General features: G+C 53.3%; 2 protein-coding genes across 2 annotated transcripts; one reads left to right on the top strand and one right to left on the bottom strand.

The window, feature by feature from the left end:
• The first annotated feature begins 3,850 nt into the window (after nt 1–3,850).
• Nucleotides 3,851–4,852, top strand: Fndc11 (fibronectin type III domain containing 11). Its single transcript, XM_035446538.1, has one exon. The coding sequence runs from the start codon at nt 3,851–3,853 to the stop codon at nt 4,850–4,852; it is 1,002 nt and encodes a 333-aa protein (XP_035302429.1).
• Nucleotides 4,853–7,224: 2,372 nt separating this feature from the next.
• Helz2 (helicase with zinc finger 2) lies at nt 7,225–21,950 on the bottom strand. The gene is made up of 19 exons (XM_027419946.1): nt 21,860–21,950; nt 19,875–20,963; nt 19,338–19,521; nt 19,153–19,260; nt 18,041–18,558; nt 17,300–17,941; nt 15,628–16,411; nt 15,383–15,458; nt 11,535–15,240; nt 11,245–11,399; nt 11,029–11,160; nt 10,792–10,953; nt 10,565–10,712; nt 10,365–10,481; nt 9,652–9,844; nt 9,140–9,493; nt 8,816–8,972; nt 8,546–8,713; nt 7,225–8,462 (listed from the first exon to the last, which is right to left on the bottom strand). The coding sequence occupies exons 2-19, from the start codon at nt 20,888–20,890 to the stop codon at nt 8,338–8,340; spliced, it is 8,745 nt and encodes a 2,914-aa protein (XP_027275747.1). The 5' UTR covers nt 20,891–20,963; nt 21,860–21,950; the 3' UTR covers nt 7,225–8,337.
• Nucleotides 21,951–21,965: the final 15 nt, after the last annotated feature.

Raw genomic sequence — 21,965 nt, 5'->3', positions numbered from 1 at the left:
GGTAGTTATAAATATAAAATTTGGGGAGTTCCAGAAGGGGCCTTGATGCTCACATCCACCTGTCTTGCTGTATAAATGGAGTCCTCAATATTAACCATGTACCTCCCTGGTAAGAAATTAAGCTTCCTAGGAGCTGGAGAGATGGCTCAATGGTTAAGAGTCCTGGCTGTTCTTTCAGAGGTCCTGAGTTCAATTCCCAGCAACCACAGGGTAGCTCACAACCATCTATAATGAGATCTGGTGCCCTCTTCTAGCCTGCAAGCAGAACACTGCATACATAATTTTTTAAAAAAAATTAAACAAAGAAATTAAGCTTCCTATCTTCAGGCTGTGGAGCCACAAGAGAGATCCACTCGGCACAGATCATGGTGAGGTCAGGCTCAGGGCACTGAGTGTAGATTCCTTCTGGACACTCCCTTGCCCCTAAAACCACTGGGTCCTGGTCTCAGGGACCCAGCACATTTTATGTGTAGCTGGAGTCCAAAGACAGGCTGATAGTCAAGACTAGAGGACTCTGCCCTGTCCTATGACCTGTTCTCCAGTTCTCATCCCCAGACCTTTATCTGCTAAAGGAAATTCTGAGAGTCAGGAGACTGACAACTGCTGTCAGAAAAGCCTGAAGGTAAAGGAGTCTTCCTCCTCCCAATAGATAAGGAGAGTTCTTTCCTTCCCCAAGATCAGAGCAGGGAGAGAATTTGTAGGATCCAGCTCAGAAAAAGAAAGAAAGAAAGGAAAGGAAAGAAAAGAAAAGAATACCACCCATTCCAGGGACCATAACAGACAGAACTGTATATTCTGTGCCATTGTATGTTGCAAGCATGTAATTTGCCTTTTGGTTTTCATTTTACCAGGGGCTTACAATTAAGAGAGTGCCTTGAGTCCCTTGAGACTAACTTTTAAACTGGGTTGAGACTCTAAAAAGAGTGTGAGGACTTTTGAAGCTGGACTAAAATGCATTCTGCATGATGATGGCAGTCAGGAAGTGGAATGTGGTGGTTTAAATGAAAATGGCCCCATAGCTCACATATGTCACACTTGGTCCCTAGTTAGTTGGATTGTTTTGGAAGATTAGGTTTGTTCTGTAGGAGGAGGTGTGTCATGGGGGCGGGGGAGGTGAGGTACTTTCTCTGCCTCCATCTGGCAGATAAGAATGTTAAGCTCTCAGCTACTGATCCAGCACCACGCCTGTCTGCTGCTGCCATGCTCCCCACTGTGATGGTCATGAATTCACCCTCTGGAATTGTAAAGCCCAATAAACTCTTCCATAAGCTGACCTGGCCATGGTATCTTGTCACAGCAATGAAAACTAAGACAAGGGATGACTTGGAGACGGGCTATCCCTGCTGGACTCCATGCCACAGAGCTACCCCGTGTCCTGGTATGATCTTGTACTTCAACTTTTCAAGAATTTGCATCTAGGAAAATGGATGACAGATAAGTAGGAATGTAGGATCATCACTCTTTACAACTACTGTGAGCCAAGTGTAGTGGTGCACACCTTTAACCCTAGAGTTTGGGAGACAGAGGAAGATGGATCTCTGTGAATTTGAGCCCAGCCTGCTGGTCTACAGAGTTTCAGGCCAGTGAGGGCTACAGTGACACCCTGTAAAAACAAAACAAAAACAAAGCATAGCAAAGCCTGCATGTAACTCTGCAAACCTCAAAATGACATTTTTAATTAAAGATTAGAGGAGCTGGAGAGATAGCTCAGAAGTTAAGAGCACTAGCTGTTATTGCAGACCACTTGGGTTCAGTTGCCAGCATCTACATGGTAGATTGAAAACCATCCCTAACTCCAGTTCCAGGAAATCCAATACCCTCTTCTAACCTCTGTGGGCTCCAGGCATACACATGGTACACAAAAATACATGAAGGTAAAATGCTCATGTATATATACAAAATAATTTTTTTTAAAAAAATTAAGAAGTTAGGAGGGGGGAGTGGATACAGTGGGACTGGGGAGCTTTTATAGGCCTAGAACAAGCCCAACCCCCAAGAGCAGGGTAGTGAACCTCACCCACCTCCTTCCTGAGGAAGAGCTGGGGAGCTGGTATTCTTCCTGTAGTTTTTCATTCTCTTGCCTCCCAGGGACCAGTTTTCCTCCTGGACCTTCAGATGGCATCCCTTGGGACCAGCAGACTGCAGCTTGGTGGAATGTCAAGCAGGCGCCCCTTCCCTACACTCCATTGGCATCTGCGGGCTTCTTGGACCCCAGAAGCCAGGGTTTTCCCGTTGAAAGACAACATTTTCCTGCAGGAAACCCCACTTCAAGCCAGGCTGTCGGCCCAGACTCCTTAGAGGCTTCTGGACGGCTGGGAGGCACCAAGCGGCCTAACAGTTCCACTAGCCGGTGGGGCGCGCTAAGGTCGAGCTTGCTTTGAGTCCGTGGGGCCCTGGACATAAATCGTGGCTGCCGCATATCTGAGTTCGGCCCTCAAATCAAGAGTTCACTACACCTGGGCCGGTGCACAGCGTCACAAGGGCCAGTGGTTTCTATGGCAACAGGTGGGCCTGAGGCAGGGGGAGCTCTGACCGGACAGTGCACCCTGTGGCTCCCGCTGGGCTCAGCAGAGGAGGCGGCACCAGGCACTTGCAGAAGGGCGCTGGGACTCACGAGGTGATCCGGAAGAAGAGTGGTAGGTAGAGGGTTTGGGAGGTGTGCCCAGGGACTCGGGGTGGGCAGAATCCACAGGGGAAATGGAATAACTTAGATGGGGAAAGCAGCTTTGGAGAGTTCCATAGAGTTTTGTAGCTGAAGGAACTGTATTGGCTCAGGGGCCTGGGGCCCTGGTCCTCGGCTTGCATTCAGCCAGGAACTAATCTTGCTGTCCCGGGTGCCTGTTTTAGCCCTCCTGACTCTTTGGGAAAGTGAAGCCTGCTTGGATCAACCTTACTAGCAGGGACTTGTGTGGATGACCTCGAGCTAAGTCATCCAGTCTTTTAGTTCTGTTTCTCATTCATCCAACCCCAGTTCTCACAACCTGAAATCTCCAAGTGAAGCCACTGGCCTAGTGCCAGGGACAGCTGGCAGGATGTTGGTCCCTTCTCCAGGGAGCTCTGGCTGTTGGGCTGTGTGGCACATCAGTCTCTCCACAGACAGCCAGATTTGGGGACCAGGTATGGAGACAAGGAGAGGAGGGCAGACTTCAACGATTCCAACTTTGTGATAAACTGGATTCAATAGCATACACCCCTGCAGTCTCAAGAGGGTGTGATGAGAAGGCTTGAGCACAGGAGTTGGAGGGCAGCCTGGACAACAGAGTGAGATGCTATGTCAAAACCAAAAGTGACCATGGAGGAAGACCAGCCTACCAAGCTTTTACCTCAGACTCCCTATCTATCTGTGGGATGGTAGGGTGGGACCTGCTCTGTCTGTTCTTGGGCATACAAGGCCCCTCTCTGTGTGAGGATGATGTAGATTCCTGTAGTAGTGCTGAGGTATACCAGATCTCTGGAGAGTATTGGATAATCATCCATGTCCCAGGGGTCACCCTAAGCTTCTCCACAGCCCCAGGGGCACTGTCCATTATCCATGGTAGATGAGGAGCCTGAGGCTTAGGACCTGTCTCAGAGCTTCTTTACAGGCCATTCTGACCCTATAGTCCACTCTCTCAGCCCTGTTAGCTCATCACCACAAAAGACTATTGGCCCCTTGATAGAAGTTTCCTGTCCGTCATCTACTCTTGTCTAGTACCCAGCCTACTATTGTATCCCTCCAGGGGTCTCTGGTTAGAAGGCTGTGGTGCAGGGGAGAGCAAAGGACATTTGTGGGGCAGAAGGCCTCGGTGGAGGTCAGAGCCGGTGTGACTGTCATAGCTGATGCCTAGTCCTTACCCCCAGCTCCTGGACAATGAACTTCCAGGTGACAGGCCTGGCCCTGGACAGAATGAAGCTCGACAGCCCACATTCCTTCCTGGACTCAGAGGAGGTGGAGGAAGCAGACGACCAGCAGCTGCTGGAGCCGGAGGCTTGGAGGACCTATGTGGAGCGCCGCAATGTGCTGCGTGAGTTTCTGACCACAGACCTGAGCCCCCAGCTGCTCAAGCGCCACCACGCCCGCATGCAGCTGCTTAAGAAGTGTTCCTACTACATTGAAATCCTCCCTAAGCACCTGGCCCTGGGTGACCAGAACCCACTGGTGCTGCCTAACACCATGTTCCAGCTCATTGATCCCTGGAAGTTCCAGCGCATGAAGAAAGTGGGCACAGCACAGACCAAGATCCAGCTCCTGCTGCTCGGGGACCTGCTGGAGCAGCTAGACCACGGCCGAGCAGCACTGGATGCCCTGCTTGAGGCCCCCGACCCACGGCCCTTCCTGGCTGGCTGGGGGCTTGTGGAGCAGCAGTTGGCAGACCTGTCAGTTGTCATGGACAACTTCCTGGCCATGATGGTACCAGGGCACCTGCACGTCAAGCACCGCCTGGTATCTGACATTGGAGCCACCAAAATCCCACACATCCGGCTTATGCTGAGCACAAAGATGCCAGTCATGTTTGACCGGAAGGAGTCCGTGGCCCACCAAGACTGGGTCAGCCTGCGCTGGTTTGTCACCATCCAGCCAGCAGCGCCAGAGCAGTATGAGCTGCGCTTCAAGCTGCTGGAGCCGCGGACACAACAGGAGTGTGCACAGTGTGGCATAGTCCCTGTGGCCGCCTGCACCTTTGATGTGCACAACCTGTTGCCCAACCGTACCTACAAGTTCACTATCAAGAGGGCAGAAAGCTACACCCTGGTGTATGAGCCCTGGCGGGACAGCCTCACCTTGCAGACCATGCCAGGACCCCCTGGAGGGCCTGCCCCCAGTCGGCTGGGCAAGCCCAGCCTGCCCCTGACCACGCCTTCTGAGAGATGATTTTCTAATATTTATCCACTAATAAAGAGGAGTATACGCACACCAAATTAAAGACACAACCCTACTTAGGCCTTAAGGCAACAGCAACCATATAATTTTTTCCTGATGGCCCACAAGTCCCAGAACCCCTGTGCCTTCTGTCTTTTCCAGGAGAGCCCCAGACTGGACATTTCAGCACCACTGTCCAAGGGAGCAGGAAGTGCTGGCTGCTCCAATAATGAGAGCTGTTCCAAGGGAACTCAGCTCCCTCAGCCTCAGCACCTCCTATGTCCCTCACCCCCACCCCCCACATCCAGAACCAGATTTCTTTACCTGCCTCCTAGCTTGAGATCCCTGAGGAAGAGGATACTTTGGTCCTGTCTGGACACCACTGAGGGCAATCATAGCCTTGGTGTCAGCATCCCAGATGCCTTGGAGCAAGGATGCCCAGGACCAAATGATGTCTTACTTTTAAAATAAAGGTCTTACATTCTCTCCAAGTAAGCTGAAGTTCATGGACACCCCAAGTGTGTGAGGGTCCCAGACAGGAAGCCTGGCTGGGAACTTGTCTAAGACATTCAACGGTGCCACCCCTGCAGCACTTACTCTCTTTGCCAGTTGATATTTGGCCCACATAGGTGACCACATTCCTCACTGATGTCCAGAACATCTTGACATTAAGGTCTTCTACACACATACACACACACACACTTGAGGCTGAAGAGATAGATGCAGGCTTGATCACCTCTGGGTCCAGAATGATAGCACCTTGTACCCTGGGCAAAGCAGCAGAGCCTATAAAGGGAATAAAAGCTGACACAGTACACTCTGAGCCCAGCTTCCTCCCTACCACATGCACCATGGGTGATAGTCATCCTGAGATTACCAGGCCAGGCCTGGCAGGAGCAGGTGGTCAAGTGGTCAAAGACAGGGAGTCCACCCCCACTGCCAGAGGAGTCATTTTCTGAGTTGGATTGGGTGGGGAGTAATCTTCCCCCACTGGGGATGTGTTCTGCCTGTTGGGGCTCAGCCTGGGTAGCAAGTCAGGTACTTCCAGCCACTGATGGACAAATCAGGACTGTTATTCTCTGTGGTATCATGTGGTCAAAGTGCCAATTGCTTATTGACACACCTATAAGCAATTGGCACTTTGACCACATGATACCAGTGTGTCTCAGGATAGGGTCATCCTAGAGATCTAGGATGGACCCACAATGGCCTATATGTTAGGATGGAGACTCGGTGTTGGTCATGGCAATTCTACCAGAGAGGGGAGGGCTGGCTAAGAGAAGCAGATGTGGGTCTAATAGCCTGGCATTTGAGAGCAGAAAACTCCCATCCTATGGCCCAGCCTTGTGCCCCATTAGGCCCAGAGATGTAGCCTAGAGGTGGACACACAGTGGAGCTACTACAGACACTAGGTGCTGGGGAGCTGGTTCATACGGCCCATTCCCCAGCCCATGCACTGCCCGCTAGTGCCAATACCTTCTCAAGCTTCATTATTTCACCTCCACCACACTTTGCATCTTTATTCATGATGGATCTGTTGAGCTCCAACAACCAACTTAAAACCATTCCTCACTACTTCCCACCAAGTCCAAGTCCTCTTCCTTTAAGAAGCCCTCCCTGACTCTAGGTGGGGGAGATCCTACTCTCTCTCATCTGGGGATGCCTTGCTTATTTTAGTACATATCCATCCCCAAACTCTACTACTTATTTATGGCTGGTCTTGAACTGCTCTTTGAGCCAAAGGCACCCCAACCTTTTACTCACCTAATATCACACCCCTAGTACAAGTGGCACCCCAGGAACCCAGCCAGAATACTATATCCCTGCCAAACTCAGCTGCAGACATATGTGGGTGAGGGGGCAGGTGGGGCTGGTTCCCTCCGTTATTCCTAACTCTACAAACAGATAGGCCCTTGGGGACCTCTTCTCCTTACAGTGTCTCTAGGAACTTCCACCATCTTTTCCTGGGCCTATCATTCTTGTATCAGCTGTGCTGGGATAAGCTAGTTTGGCCACAAGTCAAAGGCCAAATGACTGCATGTCGCAAGTTGACTTAGAAGGGGGTCATGGGGTCCAGACCAGGAAAGCTGTCATTGAGGTCACAACCATAAGGACTTTGGACTTGCTTCAGCCTGGGGACTAAGAACAGTTAGCCAAACCCACAGGAGCAGACTTTAGCTCTCCAGCTCCAGCCCATCTCTGCTAAATTATCCACGTGCTTCCTAATGACTGTGCAGCCATTTTCTCGGTCAAAGATAGGATACCACTACCTTCCCTTCCCACTCTCCCAAGTTCTGTACCCAACTCCTCCTCTGACCACCTCAACGGCTGCAAGATGAAGGCCAGTTCTGCCTACTCTTGCTCACACTACAAAACACCCATGAGAACTTTCAGAGCAACTTTAATAAAATTATCCAGTTACAGAAGGCATAACCTGAGAAAAGATTAAAAGATGGAATGTAGAAATTTCATTTGTAGAAAACAGCAGAGGTCATTCCCACAGGAGGTTCTGCAGCCAGGTCTTAGGAGCCCTACCCCTTCTGGTGTGCAGCTCGCCTGGAGCTTCTCTGACCTCGGAAGAGGGGGGTCACACTGAGAGAGGAGGTGGCTCTGGCCTTGGAACTGCCAGGAGGTGGGAGTACAAGAGGGAGACATGAAGGGAGAGATTTTTGCCTGCTCAGTCCTGCAGAAAAAAAAGTTAGACTTAGGTTGTCCTAAAGTCCTAGATATAGACATGAAAGCTTGGTCCAGAAGCCCCAGCCCCAGTGGGACTGGGGTACCTCATTCCCAGCTGCCTGCCCACAGGCGGGGCTGCTACTTCACATCCCAGAGGCAGGGCTGTTGTGATCCTTTGGCTTGGCTCTGTCCTCTCTGTCCCTATCCTAGCAGGAAGCCCTGCAGGATATAAGGTAGTTAAATAGTAAAAGAGAAGTCTTTTCCTCCAGGAAGGCTTCCTTGGCCATTCTGAGTGGCCCAGTAAGAGGTGCTAGCTTTAGGTTATTAAGACTAGAAAATATGACAAATGGATACATGGTGCCCAGTGCAACCGTAGATGGATCCTCAATCTCAAAGTGCAGCCTCAGAGGAGTCTCATTCCTGTTTATGCTCCTAGTAACAAGCAGCAAAGGTATATCCTAGGGTCCTTTGTGGTCACTAAGAGGTGTCCCAACACCAAATGCCCCAGGAAAAGCAACACAGTCAGCAGCAAAGGGGCCCACCTCCAGCTCTTTTCCCCTCCACTCAAGTTCAGGCACAAACAGGAAGGTCATTAAGTCTGCTTCCGGCTCAGGAAGAGGCCACCGCCCATAAGACTGTCATTGCTACATGACTGCAGCCAGTATTGGGGCGTCTCCCAAGAAGATAGCAGAGGTGGCTGACTAACGTTCCACTGGGACTGTGAGCTGTGGCAATTCACTGTATGCCTAGGGCCTTAGCAGAAGAATGAGGGACATATCCTCAGCTGCTGGTACATCAAAGCCTGGGTAGTTGGGAGCTCTTCAGGAAGATAAAGCAGACTTTCTCTGGACCCGCACCTTCTCAGCAGGTACAAGGCTGTGCTGGGCCTCACAGAAGTCTAAGAGACGGTGCCAGAGTGGGCAGCAGCGTAGCAGTACATGGTCCCCTGCAGAGAGAATCAAGGTTGCTCTTAGTTCTGCCCTGATTGACACTGCCTCACCCCAACCTTCCCCAGAAATGCAAACTCACCAATGAGGCACAGCCCCTCCTGGGCCCGGGTGATGGCCACGTTTACTTGGTGGGGGTCCACAACAAAGCCCAGAAACTTCTTGAGCCAGCTCTTGGTTGGCCGCTGGTCCACATCACTCTTGGGGCATGTTCTGACTGTGCTCACTAATACATAGCGCCATTCACTCCCTGGGAGGAGGGGAAGGAATGGTAGATGAATTTACAGCTTGATGCCCACCAACACCTCTACTGACCCCCACACAAATATGGCCTCCTTAGAGCCAGCCTCACCCTGGCTCTTGGTTATAGAAGTCACAGTCACTCCAGTGACCCCTCTTTGCCTGAGGCCCTTGCTGATTGCGGCAGCCTGCGCATTGTATGGTGTAAGGACGGCAATGTCCTTGGGATCCACTGTCTGGTCCAGGGTCAACTGCTTGGTGATTCGGACCTAAGTAGATGAGAGGGCAGGTGGAGCTGGAACCCAGTCCTCCTGAGCACAGAGGCCTCGCTTGATCCCAGCCTTCCTGACCCCTCAAGCTTTCCTTGGCCTTCACCCCCCTCCAGGAAGCCTTCCCTGACCCGCCAGGCACCAAGGCCAGTTGCTCTGACACTCACCACCTCTGTTACTTCCTCTGGATTGGCCCTGGAGTTCTCATTGCCATCCTCGGTGGACACCAGCAGCTTCTGCTCGTGGCCCTGCACATAGCCAAAGATGACAGAGCAGCTCTCCTTGCCAGCATGACCCAGAATGCTGGGTGGGCGCTTCAGATCAGGCCAGGTCTTCAGCTTTCTCCCATAGAACTCCATGGAGGGAAAGGAGCAGATGTCCTCATGCATACGGTACTGTGTATCCAGCATGATGGCATCCCTGTGGTACCTCTCAAAGAGAGACCGGTCCATCCCCAGGTTTCGCAGCTGATCATTCTTGACCACAGGCTGCAGCTGCTTGTGGTCTCCAAGGAGAACCACCTGGAAGCACAGACAGACATGATCTTTAACATCCTTGTAGCCAGAGGCATCCCAGCTTCTTGGCCATCTTCAGCCAATAGCAATGCTTACCTATAGCACCCCAGCATAAGCTGCCCCTGGGGACCCATGCAGCAGTTCTAGAACCTTTCCAACCTTACCTTCTCAACCTTTGAGAAGCACACCAAGGGGATAAGGGTTTCTGGCTCAGTGGCCATGCCTGCCTCATCGATAAGGATCTGTTGAACACGGAGGTTTTTCAGGCTCCCTGATGCCGCACAGGAGCAGGTGCACAGGATGACTGAGTGCCGGTCAAGCTCATGCTTACGCGCCTTCCCCAGGACTCTCTTGTACCTGTGTGAGGTAACACACATCATCCAGGGAGCTTGCCGATGGGCAGCTGCCATTCTCATTTTCAGTGGCTTATGCCTTTCCTGCCACTGCTGTCTGCAGCTGTCGGCAGTAGTTAGGCCACAAGAGCTGCCACCTGAAGGAATCCCATTCCCTCTTTCACAGCTACAAGGGAACTCATCTAAATCTCTGTCCCTAAAGAACTCAAAACTCAATGGTTGAGGTAGCATTCTGCTCCTTGGAGAGGCTGAATAGCAAGCAGTTGGCCTCCTCCTCCAGTCTCTCCAGAAGCCCCTGGGCTTGTTCTCGCCCCTCCTTATAAACCCTTCTCCACCTGGCTCCTCCCTAGAGCTTCCTGTCAGCTAGTTGTTGACCCAGCCTCCTGACCACAGGTGGATTTTATTTAATCAAACACATCTTTGTATCATTAAACAAATGTTATAGGGCGTAAACAAAAGTGACACACCTTAAAATGATATTCTACAAAGGCAGCTAGCTCCACCTCGATAAGCCCACCACTTACACCACAAGTTCTTCCTTTGAGAATGTTTTCCCTTCCCGAAGCTGGGCATCAAATTTTCTGATCTCTGCTGCATATGGATTGGGGGCCTGGCGGATCCGGTGGTGAAGGGTGATGCTCCTAGAAGGCAGGACCTTGGTGAAACCCTGTGCTGTGGAGGCTGTCCCCTTGCCTCAGTCCCAGCACAGATGGATGTGCTGTACCTGAGGTTCTGATTCGGCCTCCCTTCCTGAGAGGTCTTGCCGAATAGACTCCTGCTACTCACTCCCGGCATTGGGAACTCAGTGGCCTCTGCCTGCTCTCCATACACACGCAGGGGCCTCAACTCTGTCTTCCTACTCAGGAGCAGTCCTAGGGCAAGTGAAGATGTGAGAGGCTGCACCTCAATGCCCAGAACCTTCTGCAGTCCCACACTTTATCGCTTACACACCTCCCATGACATCCACGGACTTGTTGGAGGGGCCACAATATAAAACACACGGGCCCCCCTGCTGTTCCTCTCCATCAGAGCTGCTGCCAGTTGGCACTCGCTGCTGGTTTGACCTATGGAACCAGTATATAATGTGGAGGCCCACAATGGTCTTCCCTGTGCCTGTGGACAGAGGACAGTGTGAGTCCCTACAGCCACACCTGCCTGCCCAAGGCAGCCCCTGGCAATGAACTCCACCTGGTGGGCCCTGGATGACTGTGAACTGCTTCTCCAGAGCACTCCTGATGGCTCTGTTTTGGCTAGGGTTCAGCTTATGCCGTCCACCAGGGATGTTGTAGTTCTGCCGCTCCAAGAACCTGCTGGTAGGTGCTGGGATAGGGATGGAGCAGAAGCCAAAGATCATTTGAGCACCACACATTGGGGAGAAGTGGGGAAGTTAAAGAGCAGACCTACCCTTGAAGAAAGAGTGCTGGTGAGGCCAGTGAGGCCGGTGAGGTGGGTGAGGCCGGTGAGGCTGGTGGTGGGGCTCAGGGATGGGCCGTCCCAAGGCAATGCTGATGACCAGTGGAGATGCCTCTTTCAGTCTCCGCACAGCTTCTTCCTTGCGGCTGGGGATGAGAAAGGATGCCACAAAGTGAACAGGATTCTCCTAGGGAGGGGGCCATGTCTTCCCAGGAGCCCAAGAAGGTTGGACCTCAGCCCAGGCACCTTCTCCCTGGCCTCGGGAGATAGAAACCACTCACAGGTCAGGAAGCTGCTTAGATATCACTTCCACAGTGAACCGAGTACTAGGTCTCAGCACCTCTTCTGGAACCTTCTCCATGGCCATGTGGTGGATGAAGAAATGTACCTGCCTGGGAACCTCCTGTCGATCATCCATACTCTCCTGCTCCCAGTCACCAGCTAGCCCATGGTCCCAGTCACCAGCCAGCCCATGGGCCACCCAGGTATATGTATCAGGGTCAATGCTCAGGAAGGAACCAAGGCAACTGGGCCCAGGGAGTGGGCTGGCTAGGGGGAGAGGGAGCCCCTCAAGCCGAATGCAGAGGTAGCAACAGTCAAAGAGAATGTTGATACAGTTGTCCTGGAGGAAAGCAGCTTCCAGCTGGAATGTACCCTGCAGTTGTCCCCGTGATGTCCGGTTTGCATCCCAAGAAATGTGCACATTCTGCAGCACGATGGAGTCATTTTCTGAAACGGCGCTGGTAAGTGACTCCAGGGCACAGAGTGGCTCCCACACGCGTGAGTAGTCACTTACTTTTCGGTAGTGGTCCTGCAGAGCCTGGTGCACATGGCCTGAAAAGCAGTCACCTGGCCGTTCCATGTGCTCCAGACAGAGGCTGAAGCCAGGTGCCACAGTCCACAGCTGCAGGGTTGGCGCTAGGAAGCCCCGCTGCAGGCTGGCACCAAGCTGTATTTGCAGAGTATCTCCCCGGCTCAGCTCATAGGACACCTCTACAAAGTGTCCACAGCGACTATGGTGTATCTGTACCTTCTCCCTTTGACGAGCAAGCTTCTTTCCTTGCTCCTGGATGAGGGCAGCGACCTCAGGCCAGCGCTGCTCCTTCACTAGCACCAGGAGCTGAGTCCACAGGGCTGCATCTATGACCTGGGTGTGTGGGTCAAAACCCGTGCCCAGCGCTGGTAAAAGGGGCTTGGACGTCTGCACTGAGTATATACGGCGCCGCCATGCAAGCCGAAGGCCTATCTGACTCACTAGCTCCTGGGGGTGTTCAGCCAGCTGCAGAGAGTGATAGTAGACAGGGCAGGGGTCGGGCAGGGTTTCTCGGTTGACAGGGAAAAGCATTTTGAAGCACCGGGACCCTATCTCGACATCCACCACAAAGCCCAGCTTGTCTCGAGGCTGGGCCTTCAGCTGGGTGGCCAGGTATAGGCTATAGGCCCGCCTTTGGTAGCTCTGGGCACATGCATACTGGCGACTAAAGTCCTGGCAGAGCCCATCAATGTCCCTGGTAGAATATGTATAGCCCCTGTGGCCCAATGCTGTTAGGATCAGCCGCTGCAGCACCACATCTAGATACCTACGGATGGGCGAAGTGGCCCATGTGTACCAATCTACCTGCAATGAGTAGTGGCCAGCAGGCTGCTGCTCACCCTGGCTGAAGCGACCAAAAACAGAGCGGCCTAGAGCCTTTCGAAAGTCCAGGCACACAGGAGCCAGTGAAGGGTGCATGTCATCTACAGCAATCAGGTCCACCATCTGGCTGTAGTCGTGAGTACCAGCTGCAAGCTGCACTTGTTTCCAGAGGGAATCCAGGACATACAGCTGCTTGCTGGGGGTGTGTTGGGAGTTTAGGTGGTGGCACAGGTGCAACGACAGGGGCGCCAGTCCTCTGTGCTTCTTAAAAACACCGTCAAGCTGGTGCCTACTGGGTGTAGGCTGCCACCTTAGCGGTGTCAGTGTCTGTGTGTGCTTATTGCCCACAAGGAATTCAGCTACATGACTGTTGAACTGGATCATGTACTCTTGGACCATGATGTGGGCTGTGCGAAAGCCCAGCACACTGTCCTCATCTGGTGGCTCATAGTAGCAGGCAGCTGGCAGGCGCTGACGACGTAGCATCCAAGAGAAGTAACAGGCAGCCACAACACAGGCTTCTACAGAGTCCAGGCGGGCTGGCAACTCCAGGCCAGCCCCAGGGTGCCCCCTGATCAGTGCTTCAGCTTCCTCATATGACAGCTGGCGGTCAGAGCAGATTATGGAGGGTGCAAATCGCAGACTCTTGATATGGCCACTGCCCTTCTCCATGGTGAGGAAGAGAGAGATGGTGAGGCGATCCTGGCCTGGCAGAAGGCTGAGTGCATCCTGGCACAAGCTGGCTGGCAGCATGAGTACTGGCTCCCTGCTGGGAGCATAGAACACAGAGCCCTGCTGGCGAGCTTCCAAGTCCAGTGCTCCATCCTTAGGCACCACGCTGGCCACATCAGCAATGTGCACAGCCACCTCGTACACTGGGCCTAGATCCCGGACACTGAGAGCATCATCAAGGTTGCAGGCACCCTGGGGGTCCACGGTGAAGGTCAAGAAGTGGCGGCAGTCCTCTCGCTGACCGGTAGCCATATTTAGCTCTGAGTGGTATCTCTGCAAAGCCTTGGCAACAGAGGCTGGGTCTGGTGTGTGGACCCTCAGGCCATGCTCTAGGTCAAGGATATGAAGGCCCAGCTCCCAGGTGATGGCCTTGGGCAGCACCTCCAGGACAATGCCTAGTGGGTAGTAGAAACGTTCTCTCCAAAGGACAATTCGGACCCAGAAGAGCCGGGTGCTCCGGTCCTCAGGCATGAGACTCTCATGCCTTACATGCTGCACTTGGCCTTGAATGAGGCGGTGGATGGGAACTTGCTGTGGGTCCTTCATCCCTGCGACAAAAATCTTGGTCACAGAACCATTGATGGGGATCATGATTCGGGGGTCCCACTCATCCATCCGACATACAAAGGCCAGTTCATGTCTCCTCCTCTTCAGCACACCCATCACACGACCCTGCAGGCTTCCTGAGGTGCCCCTGTCATTATCTGCTGCTGTGTCTAGGACCTGTACTAGCACCTCATCCCCCGTGAAAGCCATCCCACAGTTCAGGCGACCCCTGACCTGGATAGGACTAGAAGCCATGTCATCCAGGGGAGTGGCCAATGCTCTCTCAAAGGTCTCCTGTAGGAAGCTACAGCGGCGGTATTGCTTGGGGTTTGAGCGCAGCAACTTGCGCAGCACAGCTGAGGGTAGGTTTTTGTATTGTCGAGCCTGTTGTGGGGATGCAGGCCAAACCATGGTGTCCAGAAGCCCATCCTCCCGAACAGTCACAGTCACTTGCCGGCTTTCATCAAGGAGCTCCTTCAGGATGGCATCATCGGCATTGAGCTCCCAGTCAGAGGGCCAGAAGTCAGACTCAGAGTCCTCAGGTTCCTCAGACAGCCCACCCTCCAAGGTAGACAGCCCTGCCGCTGCATCTCTAGAGGCTGAGTCTCCTCTGGCAGTGTCCTCTGCTGCTACCGCCTCCGTCTGTGCTGTGACTGCCGCCCTGGCTCTCGTCTCTGTCTTCACTGTGACTGTGGTCCCTTCTGCTATAGGCCTTTGCATGTCCTGTGCCACAGCTGTGTGCTTTGCATCTGGGCCTCCAGCTCTGAGCATCAAAGAAGACCAGTGCTGTCTCTGGGCCACACCCTGCTCAATCTGTTCCAGTGACAGGTCCTCGGGGAAGACGCTGTGATGCTCTATGCACTCACGGATGAAGCTTTTCCAGAGCTTTCTGCAGGCTCCAGAGGAACAGAGAGCCACAGCATCTCCCACAGCCACCAGCTGAGACTGGGCACGGGTCATGACCGTGTTCAGCACACGAGGCTCAGTGAAGAATTCTGAGGTTGGTGCCCCGGGGCTAAGCAGGCTATTGCGGTTGTGGACAGAACTCAATACTACCACCCGGAACTCTCGCCCTGTAGGAGACATGGATCAGATGGCCAAGTAGGACCAGCCAACTGGCTAACCCACTCCCACCCTACATATGCAAGTCTGAGGAATGGGCTGGAAGCTGCCTCCCTATTTGGCCACCCCCTGGTCCACATTTCTGTCACCTACCTGGCAGGATCTCAAAGCTGCCCACAGACACCTCACCCAAGTTCCTCCTTCTTAGCTCCTGCCTCAGCGCACTGACCTGTAGACAAGTCCAGGGTTCTGAGAGCCTGCTACCCAGTAAGGAACAGGTCCTCTTGCCAATCCTTATACACCCTCACCCCAGCATGGTCACATGGATCAGACTGGAAAAGGAACAAAGCAACCCTTATAAGAAAGTAAAGCTGTAGGAGCCAGAGGAGACAGCTCACCTGGGCACCATGGGAGACAGCACAAATGTGTCTCTGCTCTCGGGGTCCCCAGCAGTGAGGCCAGGTGTTGTAGATCTCTTGCACCTTCTCCACTACCTGGGTGACCTCAGCTGAGTTAAGCCAGGATGTCATAGACATGTCCTGCTCAGGGCTGCCTGCCACATGGCAGAACATGAGTGGGTAATTTTGGGGGTGACATGGGACTTTGCCACTGGCCTGGATGGGGTTGCCCTTGGCTACATAGAAATGGTGTGAGACGAAGTTGATGATGGCTGCAGTTGAACGGTAATTCTCATGGAAGATAATGCGGCTCTGCTGAGCGATCTTGTGTACCTCCTGCTGGTAGTACAGGAAGAGGCGATACAGCAGAGTGTGCCCAGCTGCCTTGGTCCTGGGAACACTGAAGAGCCTAGGTGTAACTTGCATGTGGTCCCCTGCCAGTACTACACGGGTTAATGACAAGGCATAGGCCAGTGGGATGAGGGCCTCACACTCCAGCATTTGCGCTGCCTCATCAATGAAAATGTGGGAGAAGAAACCAGCTGGCACCTGGAGCTCACGAGCCTGGGAAGTGGTGGTAACCACCAATCGGTGATGTACCAACTCTGCTCCTGTGGGTGGGCGAAAGGCCTTTTTGTCTTCAGTTAAGCAGCAGTACTGCAATGTGGTTGAGTCGGTCTGTCTTGGAGGGCGATCTGTGTACATCACTCTGAGTGGAGCTGCCTCTGGATGGCCACTGTTGACATAGCCATGGAAATATTCCCGGATGTAGATGTCTGCAGCACTGTAAGAAGGGCAAGGCACTGTGAGATGCTGCTTCAGGACTCGGGTGTGTGTTCAGCCTTGCCTGGATGCCAGGGACACCCATAAGGCAGACAGACAGACAGGGGTCTTGCCCAGAGATCCAAATGCTCTCAAAGGGAACAAAAACCAAAGACACAGGGAAGGTCTGAGCCTGGATGGTCAGGGATAGCTTAGAGAAGGTGGTCTTTGAGTTGGAGGCCCAGGAGAGAGCTAGCTGTGGCCCGAGACAGCCCATGGTGGCTGGAGCCTGGCATTGATCCTGAACACAGCTTCTGGGGCTGCAAGCTTTGGTAACAAGAACTGGTGCCCAGCCCTCAGGAGCAGAGCCTGAGAGTTGAGAGGCCAAGGAGATGCTGCAAAGGATTTTCCAGGTAAGCAATAGCCTGGCCACTCAGATCTCCACCTCAGGCTAGAAGTTGCCTCAGGGCACATGGCCATCATTCTGGGCTCTTCCTTCCACTCCCCTTCTCTGGGCTAAAGAAGAACCCTGTGCCTGTAATAATATGTGGTATTAGGGAAGTGAAAAAAAAAAAAAACACACACATTAATCAAAGGGGAACTTCTTGGTTGAATAGCCAGTTTCTATTAAGTACAAATAAAATAACTAGAGAGATAGACAAATAAATAATAAAAAGCCTTGACCAGGAAACATGGGCCAAAACACAACATCACTATAACTCCCTCCTTGGCCCAGGGTTCATGAAAAGGCACCCACCTCTCCTTACCCACATAATATATCCATTGATTCAGGGCACCCCAGTTGGGCTTAAAATGCAACCAGCCACCAGCAGCATCTTCATAATCAGACAGCCAGACATCCTGGGAGGCAGGGTGGTTGTAAGCAACCTGAAAGCAGCTCTGGGCTCACCTGTTGGTGTGTGTACAGATGAGCACCTTGGTGTGGGGCTGCTGGACAACCTCAAGGGCGGCCATGGCCAGTGTGTAGGTCTTGCCAGTGCCAAAGGGGCCATAGATGAGAAGTGGTGGAATGGGCTTTGTGCCCTCAGGTCTTCTGCCTGCGATGAGTCCTACAGCCAGCTTCTGTTTGTAATTGCCACGAAATGAGGGTGGGGTGGGCCAGGGGTCGGGTAGGGAGCAGGTGGGCAGATCGGGAACCACCAGGCGCTCTTCAGGCAGTGCATCTACCGCCTGGTGCCAGAACCGGAAGGTCAGAGGGTCAATCTGGAACTGCACCTCCAAAATGGGGCTGTCTTGTGGTTGCAGCCCCAAGGCAGTACAGCATCGGGCTGGTAAGAGCAGCCACAGCGCATTCTCTGAGTTGGCCCGTGTCTCTAGCCGTACTTGGTATACTGTATTGTCAGGTGCAGGCACAGGGGCCACAAGGGCTGTGCTGACTGCTCGGCCCAGCAGGAAGCCTTGGTCAGTGTCTGGCAATAGAGAAGAGGGGAAAGGGACCTCGGCATAGAGGGCTCCTGGTGGTGCAAAGAGCATGCCAAGTGCTGGTGTCTGCAGTGCCGTCTTCAGGGATACCTGACCCTTCATGGCCAGCCTAGTGGAAAGTTATAGTTCAGCTTTCTATGCCATAGTCAAAGACCCATCTCCAAGTCCAGACTTGGGTCACTCCTGCTAGCCCACTGCCTCCACTTACTTGGCTACCAGCTGCTGCTGAGCTGCTTCCTCCTCATAGAGAAACTTGTGCATCCTCTGCCGGTAGTTTGTACGAGAGATGGGGCCCCAGACCACACCACTGTGACTGAACTCCAGGGCCAGGGAGGGTACCTTGTACTTGGCCATCAGGGCTTCCTGCTCAGGTGTCCAATCCACCTCAAGCACCACACGACGGTTGCCTGTGTGCCAGCATTCCAGCTCCTGGGAGTGACTGGGCACTGGATTCCCATTGAGCCCTGGGCTATGTGACTGGCCCAGCTGCAACTTCAGCTTCTGGAGCAGCACTGGTCTGTGACCGAAGTCAAAGACCACCCATTGCTCAAAGCTGCCAAAGGAGGCAGCCTGTACACGTACCCCTACCTGGAATTGGGCTGGGGAGTTGGGCACACCAAAGTGCTTTCCCTGTGCATAGAGCTGGTCTGGTGGGAGACTGGGGGCCACCAGTGAGAAGGCTGCTCCAGGCTCTTGCTTGAGTAGAGCCACATGTAACAAGGGATCCTGGAGAAGGAGGTAGGCCATGAAGTGTCAAATGGGCCCTCAGACCCTTTCAGGGCCCATGGTGACTCCTTCAACCCTGACCACCCAACCCTCCTTCAAGCAGCTTGCCACTGAGTGTGGGACCCACAGATTGTTCAGTCTGCCCTGGTTTCCACCTCTGCTCACAGACCTTGCCTAAGGCTCAGAAGACATTTAAAGAGAGAGAGAGAGGGGAGAGAGAAAGAAAGAGAGAGAGAGAGAGATGAGCAGCTGGGATTTTTAGGGTCCTGTCATTACAAGTCACACTCACTTTCTGGGTGCCAGACACTGGCATACTTGTTTCTGATATTAATTAATATATTCCATTGAGTGATCCCATAGGGTGAGTGTGCCATGATCACCTATCATTGTGGGAGGAAACTGAGGCAGGGATAGGAGACTATTGGGTTTATTCTAGGTCACATAGATGCAGAAATAGAGCCACTGGCAGCATCAGCTCCAAATCACAGGCTTTCTGTATCTGCCCACCTGTAGTCCTTAACACCCTGAGAATCCCTCCACCCAAAGCAGGGTCTACCCATAAGATCTGAGGTCTCAGGGCTGTTGAACCCTTACCTCAGAGTGGATGGTGAACTTCCAGTTGTGCTGGGTCGTCTTCTCCTGGGCCTGATGCACCAGTGGCTGGTGGCAAGTGACAGATACTCCATTGACAGTCTCAGCCATCTGCACAGAGAAGCCTGCCTCTCAGCAGGGCAGGAAGCCCTGGACCCCTCCTCACATTCTCACCAGCCTCTACTTACCACCAACATCTCATTGCTGCTGCACCGGTACTCAGCTAGCAGCCGTGCCTGGTAAGATACCAGACCATCCTTCCAGGCAGCCTGTTCTCGCAGCTCCATGGCCTGTGCCCGCTGAACCCACTCCTGCAACTCCTCTTTTGAGTGTGCCTTGATGCAGACATCTCCGTACTCACAGAGGTCAGGCCTGGAGAGACGAGGAGGTCAGCAGGACCTCATGGAGGTACAGCCTCAGGAGCCAACCCTCTCAGCCCAACCGTGGCCTGAATTTTTGGAGCAGAAATGGATTCTAGGCTGGCGGGGGGGGTGTGGAGGTAGGAGGATAAGGGTTTCATTTGCTCTACACCCTAAATCTCCAGGGAAAGGCCTGGCATAAGGAACCTTCTTCAGAGGCCACTGCAGTACTAGACTGATGTGTAGGGCCCAGCAGATGATAGGCAGGTCTCAGGCCTGCTGGGTGCTGACCTGAGGTGTATGTTTGTATGAGTGGGTGGGTGAGGTTTCTTCTCCTACCCTAGGCCCCAACATAATTCCCCTTACCTAGGGCAGAGCTCAAATTTGGAGAGCCCCATTGGTGGGGCACGGTGATTCCAGGGCACAGCCTGGTCAAAGGCCACCATCTGTGCGTGCTCCAAGGAGGAACAGTGGTTCTCAAATGCCTCCTGAGAACTACAAGTGACCAAACAGGCATGGCAGTACAGTTGGACCACAGGGGGCTGACCCTGGCTGGCTTTCCATTTGTCCTCTCTGAGGAGAGGGTACATGAGCAAATCTCCTCTCTGGAGCCCATCCAGCTGCTCAGCCTTCCATACAGCCATCTCCACGGCACTGTGTGCATACTCACAGCGTGAGGGCCCGTGGCGGCACGGTACCCCACGGCCCACAAACCTGCAGTAGTTTAAAGGATGTCTGTTTTGTGGCTGTGGCCGCACTTCCACAAACTGCCGCTTTCGGCCCTCAGTTATAACATGGATGAGGAGTGTAGGGCAGCTTTGGTGCCTAGGGCAATGGCTCCTGGGGTCCACAGGTCGGAGGCATGGGGGACGGCACTTGAAGCAAAGGGCACAGAGCAGTTGGAAATGGCCACCAAACTCTGCTCGGATGGTGTCAGCTGGAGTTTGTGGCCTATCCAGGGCTCTGGTGCCCTGAACAGCAGCTTTCAGATTCAGGCGTGGAAGGTTGTGCTTGCGCTCAAATGTCCAGACCAGCGCCTCCTCAGAGCTGCTGGCAAAGGTGCATCTGTTTCGGTGGCGCCTACAGCCCAACCCTGGGCTGTAGTAGCGACAGACTTCATAGCGGCTAGGTCTTGGGAAGCTGGGCCGGCGGCCTACCTTACGCCAGACCTTGCCCCTAGCACCTTGCTTATAGCGGACCAGCAAGATGTCCCTGGGGCAGTCGTGCTCCACCTCACACAGGATGTAGGTGCTCTCATTCAGGTGCTGGGTGCAGTGGGGACATCCCAGGCGAAGGTCTACCTGAGCATAGAGTTCTGCCAAGAGTGTCTCTGAGATGGCTGTTGTGCTGGCAGACTGCAGACTGCGCCCCAAAGATGCCATCTCAGGTGAAGGCCGGGTTCTCCGGTGCTGTGGGTAAGGCTCCTCAGCAGCTCATCTATTGAAACCGGCAGCCCTGAAGAGATGATAGCAAGAGAAGCAAGTCAACCCCAGGTCAAGAAGAGTCTATACAGACTCTGCCAGGTGAAGGAAGGACAGGAACTTCTGTCCAACCTTGTTCCACCTGAACCTCTCTTCCTGAAAGGCCTCCAAGTGCTGTCCACCAAGGACTCAAGCAGCATATAGTAGAAGGGGGCTGGGAGGTCAAAGGATCCTCCATGTGGTACCTCTGGGGCTGCTTCACCCCTCAAGTCATATCTCCTGGCTGTCTTTAAAAGAGTACCACCTTTCTTGGGAGCTGTTAGTCAGCTCCTGGGACTACCGTCACCTACCAGACTAACAGGAGCCTCAGGGGGAGAGGGCATAGCTTTGCAGAAGTCTTGCTCTACTCGGGTTGGATAGTCCTTATCAGAATTCTCAGAGATGCCAGGAGAAGTAATGTCCAGAGCCCAAGAGTTCGAGGTAGTGGCACCCCAGCAGGCGTAGGAGAGGGAACAGCTAGCCCCCTGCAAACACCTGGGTCAGGTCTAAGGGGAATTTTCCTTTTTTTTTTTTTTCTTTTCTTTTCAGTGTTGAGGATGAAACCCAGATTTCTTGCACACGCCAGGCAAACACTGACCTACACCCTAGCACTCTAAAGAGAACTTTCAAGGAAAAGGTTGAGCTACAAAGATTGTGTTTTAAAATGAAAGAAGGAGCATCAGGCAAAGCCTGTGCCCCCTGCACTCCTGTGGAGGTTTCTAAATCGTCAGAGTTAGAACCCCATACCCCCCGCAGCTGGAGAAGCAGGAGGAGAGAGCCATGGGGGTTGTCTGTCTGGGGCAGCTGGTCCTGCCCATTCGTAGGCAAGGGGATGGCCCCCACACCTTTCCCGGTGGTCCCTCCAGTCCCCAGCCACCACCCCATACTTACCCAGTACACCAGCATCGACTTGGAGCAGCGATCACTTTCGATTCTGCCCCTGGGGCGACTCAGACCTCTGACGACAGAGCACGGAAATTACCTCACTGCCCCCCCT

The sequence above is a fragment of the Cricetulus griseus genome, chromosome 6 (assembly GCF_003668045.3).
Source record: "Cricetulus griseus strain 17A/GY chromosome 6, alternate assembly CriGri-PICRH-1.0, whole genome shotgun sequence".
Taxonomy (NCBI): domain Eukaryota; kingdom Metazoa; phylum Chordata; class Mammalia; order Rodentia; family Cricetidae; genus Cricetulus; species Cricetulus griseus.
This window is presented reverse-complemented; position numbering and strand designations above follow the sequence as displayed.